The 7,842-nt window shown below is 59.6% G+C and overlaps 1 protein-coding gene across 1 annotated transcript; it reads right to left on the bottom strand.

Annotated features, from left to right (window-relative positions):
• Nucleotides 1–173: 173 nt before the first annotated feature.
• CCNB3 (cyclin B3) lies at nt 174–7,791 on the bottom strand. The gene is made up of 12 exons (XM_074601660.1): nt 4,608–7,791; nt 3,913–4,032; nt 3,746–3,829; nt 3,493–3,608; nt 2,911–2,992; nt 2,472–2,570; nt 2,214–2,306; nt 1,821–1,958; nt 1,239–1,394; nt 789–938; nt 467–597; nt 174–310 (listed from the first exon to the last, which is right to left on the bottom strand). The coding sequence occupies exons 2-12, from the start codon at nt 4,018–4,020 to the stop codon at nt 238–240; spliced, it is 1,230 nt and encodes a 409-aa protein (XP_074457761.1). The 5' UTR covers nt 4,021–4,032; nt 4,608–7,791; the 3' UTR covers nt 174–237.
• Between the last annotated feature and the right edge of the window lie 51 nt (nt 7,792–7,842).

The following is a 7,842-nucleotide window of genomic DNA, read 5'->3' as shown; positions in this document are numbered from 1 at the left end:
TCCCAAGACAGCAAAAGGAAGCACAGCTCAGGGGCTCAGCGCGATCTCCACCACCATCCCCTACCCCTGCCCCAGCAGCCACCACCAGCACCTAAGACAAACATAACATTTTATTAACAGTTTCACGACTTCTTTTTTCCCCCCCTCCCTCCCCTTTAGTTAAAATTGTTATTATTTATGTACATGGTACTCCCCTGCCCGAGAGCACTATTTACAGGCTATTTTACAGAGACGGGGCTAGCAGCTCTTCAGTATCTCCTCCAGCTTGAGCATGTCCATGGGGGTGACTTTGGCGACCTCAAAGAAAACCCTGGAAGGAACCACGTTGGCTTAGAGCTCAGCCACAGCCCCTACACCCACTCACCCACCAGGGCGCCCTGGCTCTCTGCAGCACCCAAGGGTGTGTGCTGGTGGTGCCACCCTCCGCAGAGGGGACATGCGCGAAGCAGAGCCCCATCACGCTCACCTGTGTGAGTACTTGGTGCGCACAGCCTTCAGCTTGTCGTGGGGCTGGTACGTGAGCAGGAAATTCAACCTCTTCACCAGGGGATGCAGGTCCTGGGAGCGGTACCCACTGTAGTACTCCAGTGTGGGGGTCTGCAGAGGGACAGCAGGGTTGAGCTGGGTCCTCTTGGTGATGGTACAGCCCTCATCTTCCCTCTCCAGCCCCCCAAATGTGAGCATAGCCCCAGAACATCACCCCCACACGCCGGTCCATCCACTCCTGCACGCCCACAGTGGCTCCCAGGATGCCTCAGGGGGGTACAGGGGGTTGTACAGGCACTTACCCAGCCACCAAGGTTCTTCATGGTGAGTGCCAGCAGCAGACAGCTGGCGGCCAGCTTGGAGGCGCTCTCCCGGGCATAGTCGTACTCCTGCAGGGTCATCTCACAGAGGAATCGGGCCAGCGTCAGAGTCTCCATGGTGGCACGGGCACACTACAGCGGGGGATGCAGGGAAAGGCACAGCCTTTTGAGTAACTCCGCCCGGCCCCCCAACCTAGGGATCTGGAGTGCTGCCCCTGGGGCACAGATCCCACACCCCAAGCCTGACACAGACCAGCATCTTCACCCCTCAACCCTGGGAGGGGGTGGGGGGTGCAGACAGACCTGACTAAACCCTCCTTGGTGCCAGCTAGGAGCCCAGGGCCCCAGGGATGCACGTGGCCACCCCAGGGAGCCAACACAAGGGGTGCCTGCAGGCACCCCAACACCAGCCTGCCCGCCTGCTGCACCCACCTTGGCAAAGCGCCGCAAGAACCGGTAGGCGATGGGGATGTTGATGTCGAACTTGAGGGTGCTAAGGATGCTCATCTCCATAGCAATGAGCTCTTCCCGCTTGTAAGCGTCATCGCAGATGTAGAGGAAGTCATCCACGCACGGTGGGCACCGCTCCTGCCGGCACACAACTGCTCAGCGCCCTAATGGGGGCTCATCCTGGCAATGCTCAGGAAGGCCCGCCAGCCTGCTCATGCCCTGCCAGACCCCAAAAGGGCTGTTACAACATCCAGTGGGGCTTGTGTCTATATTGCCCTAGCCCTTGGCTCTAACTGCAAGCCTTGCTTGCATGAGGTGAACTCAGGTGTCCTGGTGGTGGGGACCCAGGTCTCCAGTGACACCAGGAGACAGGATCCAGCCCACTGGGACTGCTTTCCCAGCCCTTGGTATAGGGGAGGTAACATGAGGACAGGCATGCTGCCCCTGCAGCTCAGGGCAGTGGCCTGGCACCACAGGGACCTGGCCTTCTCCAACAACCCAAGGGGACCAGAGAGGCACAGCCCCCTCTGCCCCAGCACCCCAAGACAGCACACAAGGAGTCACCTCAAATTTGGAGGCGATGAGGATGGCAGTGGAGCCGATGAGCTGCAGCTTGTCCCTCATGATCACCACCTCCACCAGGTAGTGGTCCACGAGCTTCACAGCCAAGTACAGCGTCTCATGGTTCAGCTCAAAGTTCTCCTGGAAGTGTATGGGCAAGGGGACAGAAGGGGGTGTCAGGCAGAAGCTAGGCTCACCTGGCCCCCCAGGTGCCCTCAACAGGGGCCAGAGGTGCCCAGAGGGTCAGGGGCTTGGAGGGAGGGACGCGAGCTCATCTCCAGCCTGGGGAGAGGGAAGGTCAGCTCCGCACTGGGAACAGTCATAGGAGCCTCTGCCGGCAAACTGAGGTCCCACATGCCAGAGGCAGGGCCATGCCCCCTCCCCATACCCACCTACCTGCACCTCCACCATCCAGTCCACCAGGATGGCACGCATGTCCCCGCTGATGTCTGGCTGCTTCTTCAGGTAGTCAGGGAGCACGAATTTCTCCTGACAAGGTACCAGCAGTCAGGGACTCACCGGGCATCACCACTCCCAAACAAGCCCCCTCCCGCCCATGCAGGCCCCTGACAGGCGCTGGGAGCCTCTGTCCCTGCCCACATGGCCACCCCTTCCCCAGACAGGGCTGCCAGCCCCTGGCCAGGCATCACCCACCTCTCTTCCCCGCATGTATTCGAAGATGTCCTTGGCATACTCTGCATTGGCGTAGGGGTCACCCAGCTGCTCCTTATCTATGTCCTCCACTGCTGGTACCTGGTGGGATGAAGGAGGCAGCGGTAAGGGGGAGGCCCCAAGCTCTGCAGGTGCTGGTCACCCCTTCAGGGCAAGCCTGCTGCCCCCCGACCCCCTTCCCCATCACCCTGCAGCCCCCATCCCACTCTTTGCCATAGGAGATCTTTTGAAGGAAGAAGGTGGGGTGGGTTTACCCCCTCCCCAGCTTCCCATCACACTGGCCCACATGTCTCCGAGGTCCAAAGCACTGCCTGGTGCCCCAGTATCACCAGCGGCAGCCACAGACTGGCACCATCAGGATGAGCCTGGGCACCAGGCTGCAGCCCAGGGTCCCTGCCCTCTCCTCGGAGGGCTTCAGTACCTGTGCTGGCACTCTCTCCTCTGGCACGGGATCCTCCTTGGCCTTTGCAGGAGCTTCTGTCGGGGTAGTTTTCTTCATTGACCTGGACAGGACAAGAGCATAAATCATTGCTGGGCGGAGGCTGCATATGCTGGCTGAAAGAGGGTCTCCAGAGCCCCTTGCTGCTTCAGAACCACTCCTAAAACATCCCCATAGAGACTCTTAGGATCATTTAAGTTGGAAAACACCTTTCAGATCATCGGGTCCAACTGTCAAGTTCACCACTAAACCATGTCCCTAAGCGCCACATCTACATATCTTTTAAATCCCTCTAGGGATGGCGACTCCACCACTTCCCCGGGCAGCCTGTTCCAGTGCTTGGCAACCCCTTTTGTGAAGCAATTCTTCCTAATATCCAATCTAAACCTCCTCTGGCACAACTTGAGGCTGTTTTATCTACTGTCTGCCCTGCCCACCTGTCTCACATTCCCCATCATCCAAAGGAAGGTCCCCACCACTGCGTGTTCTCTGCCATAGGGCAGGTTTGGCCCTGCAGCATCCCCCCTGTCCCAGTCCCTGTCCCCATCTCCCCTAGCTACTCACTTTTTCAGGTTGATCTCATTGTTCTTGGCCACCCCCAGGGCAGCATGGGCCTTTTGTGCTTTGTGTGATGCCACTTTCATGGCCTCCTTCCCTGTTACCACCTGGTTCTTGTGAGCCTGTTTGGGTGAGAAACGGGGTGTACAGAGGGAATCGAGGTGTGCCCTGCAGGGAGACCTCTCCTCCTGCTGACGGGGCACGGGACACCCCCCGCTCTGCCTGCTGGGGGTATACCCAGCCCCTCAGAGGCACTCACATTAGTGATGTCCCCAAACGCCGACCTCTTCTTGGGCCCGCCCTGGGGTGAGGATGGAGACCTCTTGGCCTGACAGCTCTCCTCCTGCAACAGAGGCTGTTAGAAGATGGTGGGGCCAGCTGGCCCACAGGAGCCCTCCACCACCCCTTGCCCGGCTGGGGACTCACCTTCTCGGGGTTGGCATTCTCCACAGCAGAGGCCACCTTGCCTGCTAGGAGATGCTTGGTGCTCACCATCTTAGCATTGCGTGGCAACGGCATCCTCTCCCTCGGCATCTATGAGCAAGCCTGAGGCAGAGCAGGGCTTGATGCGAGGGCCTGCCTGCCCCAGGGACACCCCCAAGGGCCAGGGACAGAGCCACGGGGCACATGTCCCTCCGCAGGGGAGCACAGCAGGGACAGACCCCAGCCCTCAGCATGGCAGGTAGCTGGTGCCTTGGGGAGCGTGCGGGCCTGGCTGGGGGTGTGGGAAAGGGCTGGTGTGCTGCTCCTCCTCCTCCCCGGGGAGGAGGGACTCGGACCCCCACCGAAACCACCCTGCTGGGAGCGAGGGGCAGCTCCCAGCATCCTAGAGAGGGATGTAAGGGCTCCTGCTCCCTTACCCCAGGCGGGGGGAGCGGGATCAGGGGTACCCCCACACTCTTGGGAAGCCCCCAGGGCAGAGGGCTGAGCCCCTGCCCGCCCCCGGGGCGCCAGGGAAGGGATCTGGTTGGGGGGGGGAGACGGACGGGGACCCTCCGGGGAGGGAAGGGCTCAGCAGCCCCTGAGCAGCCGCTCCCCCAAGCGCCGTTCCTGGGGCCCCTGCACCCCCCTCCAGAGCTGGGTTCCCCCCCAGGGTCCCCCTGGTCCCGGTCCCCGCTCACCTGCGCAGCCGCCGCCGCCGCACCCGGCTCGTTTGAAAGTAGCAGTTCGGTAGCGGCCGGCCAGCACTGGCCGAGCGTCTCCCAATCAGAGTGCGGGGCGGGGCCAGGAGGCAGCCAATGGGCGAGCGGGCAGGAATACGGTTGCTAAGGGGCAGGGCGGCAGGGTTTAAAATTCAGCCCCGGCGACCAATGGAAGGGCGCACTTGCGGCTGGGGCGGGGCCGTACGGACAAGACGGGCGGTGATTGGTGGAACGCGTTGCCATTTAAACCCGTCTCGCGGGGAGCGTGTTATGGCGGCTGGCAGGCCAGGCCTGGCTCGGCGTTGGTGGATGAGCGGCCGCCCTCTTGCTACCCTCTGGTGGGACCGGGGTCTCCGGGGGAGCAGCCCCGGCTCTCCCACTCTTCATGGAGGAAACGGAGTGACCTCCACAGGCCTGTGGGCCTAGCGCCCCCGCTGGGGCCTCCACCCTGGCCTGCTGCCCCCACCCAGGCTGTGGGGTACCCCTTGGCCCCCTGGGCATTGGGTTGGGGGACAGGGTGTACCTTGGGCTGGCCGCGCTGCTCCTGCAACCCTGTGTCTCCACTGGGCGATTTACATGGCTTAAAGAACTCTGCCAAAGGTATTGGCAAAAGTGGTTCTAGCATGATGTGCAATTTAATGAAGTTCAGTTGCAAGTTCTGCTGTGTTCCTGTACTGCGCAGTCACTTGAACAACGATTCAAAACTACCAAGGCAGAGTCAAAGTTACCAAGACAAAATCAAAGTTGCCAAGTGTGGGAAAGCAACGGAAGATTGGTGAGGAGGATTGTAAATACGCTCAAGTGACTTGCACCTGGGGTACTGGAAAACATATATCACAGTAATTGTTGTTCAGCCTCGGGTGCTTGCAAGAAAAACACTTGCACTTAGATAACATAAGACTGGGCTTATGTTACCTATCTTAAGATGGACTCAGGGACACCTTATCTAGCTGCCTGAGAATCCTGGCCTGTTGTTGAAGAAGATCAAAGCACAGTGGGGAAACTATGCCTGCTTGAACCCTTTAGATACCAGCAAGAACAGGGAGTCTGTGCGCACTCTTGCTAACAAGGACTCTCTCACTGCCAAGGACTCTTGCTAACAGGAACTCTCACTCCGCGGTGCCCGTGGTCCCTGCTTGCGTGCTTCTGCCGGGGTGTTGCTTCAGAGATTCCTTGGTCTCTGAGGTATCGAGATTAAACTTGTTCCTTGCCTTTCATCCGTGGTTTTGTGGTTGTTCCTGCGTCCTGCCTGCATCGGCTCACGCACCAAGGCACAAGTCAGAGTTACCATAGTACAGGGCTCTGTGTGGCATTGGCTGCTCACCAAAGTCCTGCTGTCGTGAGAGCGCTCTGCCTCGAGGAGCCAGCATGAGGGCATCCTGGCTCAAGGGGGATCACTGCTGCGCACCCTGGCAGCCATGCAGGGACAGCTCGGAGAAGGCTCGCTTAGGCCGTCATATTTCTGGGACAAAGTGTTTGGCTTGTAGCCAAATTACATGTGATGGGAAAGGTAGGCATGAGGTTCCTTGTACCCACAACTTCTGTTTTTTGATAAATGGGTCTTGGAAAAGCCACCCACTTCTCACATGTTAATCGCATGATTGGTGTTCTAAGCTCATATGTGTCAGTGCTCACAGTGTAACTCTGCTCCTTTGCAAGTTTTCAGAGAACAGATTGGAACCAGCGGAGTTCCCATGTGGGCAGGATCAGACTCTTCTCCTTCCTCACAGGCAGCTCTGCCACGTCTCCAGGAGAAAGACCTGGGGCCACTGACAGCCAGGAGCAGCAGAACGGCTCTGGGGTGCGGCATGGCCAAGGGGTGCGCAGGGCCAGCGGGGGTTTAAACCTGGGTCACATAGATCTCGGGAACCTTCAGTCCCCAAAACTGCACAGGGCTGCTGTGGCTCCAGCCCATCTTGTTTCCTCCTTGGCCACTTGTCTTCTCCAGCCCCAGCTCCCCTGGTGCCGCTGCTGCCGTCCCTGGCCTGGAAGCTCCCTGAGGTTTGCTTGACATAGGTCTGGGATCCAGGTGTCTGCCTCTTCTTGCGCATGTTGGGGCAGCGCATGCTGCAGCCAAAAATACGAGTTGGGTGCATACTCGCCAGGCAGAGCTGAGACACATCCCACCGCTGATGGAAACACAGTGCATCAGCCTGTGGGATAAGATCCCCAGCCAAAAACCCCTATCCAAATTTGCCTGTGGCTCTGCGGGGGCTTGGGCGAGCTGCCTGCTTTGGAATGGGTCCATGTCTGCATGTCCTGCCTAGGCTTGGCAGGGGGAAGCCAGCTTTTCCAGTCCCTGGGGTGCTGATACTCCTCAGGAGGCTCTTGGGAAGCCCAGCCCCTCTGCAGGGGCTGCAGCTCACACCACACATGCTGAAATCCCACCCATCCGTCTGAGGGTACTGGAGGAAAGATGCGGGGAGCAAGAAGTGGACCCTGCAAGGTGAACGCTGTGGGTCTACAGCAGGAGCTGTGCTGGCTGAGTCTGTGGTCTCAGTCGGACCCATCATCTAAGGATGCTGGGGGCTGGTTTCAGGTGAGAGCCTGCCAAACTCTCCTTGGGCTCTGGCATCCCCCAGCAAACCCCCAAATCAGACAGGACGCCAGTCCTTGCCCCCTTATTGGAGCAGGAGCACAAGGCTGCTGCACTGCCATGGCACTGGGCGCTGCACCGGGAGAGCACCCACCCCCAAGCACAGCGTGGCTCCGGATGCAGAGGTGGGGCTGGTGCCTCCCTAGCCCCCAGCAGAGCACCAGTGCCGGCAGCTGGGTTAAGGGGTGCACCGATGTCCTGCCGAGCCCTGTCTTGCTGTACCCAGCCCAGGTACTTCATGTGCTGTGGTGGATGCAAAATCAGACCCTGCTACCTGCTATCTCAAGAGCATCGGTGCCTGGAGTGTCCCTATCATGAGAAGAGCTGGGTTGCTGCTTCCATCCAGCCCCTTCCCACAGCACTGCAGGCCTCGTGCTGCCCTTCGGAGCTGGAGCAACCCCCAGACCCAGCTCGGGTCCCTGGCACCGTGGGGCTGCCGAGAAGCCCCTCTGCATGGCATCTGGGGACGTTATCTCCGGAATTGCTTACCAGACAGAGAGCCTCAGGCTCAAGAGAAGGAGCAAGGGCAGGGAAGCGTTGCTCATAGGATCCACACAAACTGCTTTTTCCCCCTTTCCCTTCCCCAGGCTAAAACCTTATCCTTTCCCATGCTAAAAC

The sequence above is a fragment of the Larus michahellis genome, chromosome 9 (assembly GCF_964199755.1).
Source record: "Larus michahellis chromosome 9, bLarMic1.1, whole genome shotgun sequence".
NCBI classification, from domain to species: Eukaryota; Metazoa; Chordata; class Aves; order Charadriiformes; family Laridae; genus Larus; species Larus michahellis.
The sequence above is the reverse complement of the archived record's forward strand: the minus strand, read 5'-3'. Positions and strand labels throughout refer to the sequence as shown.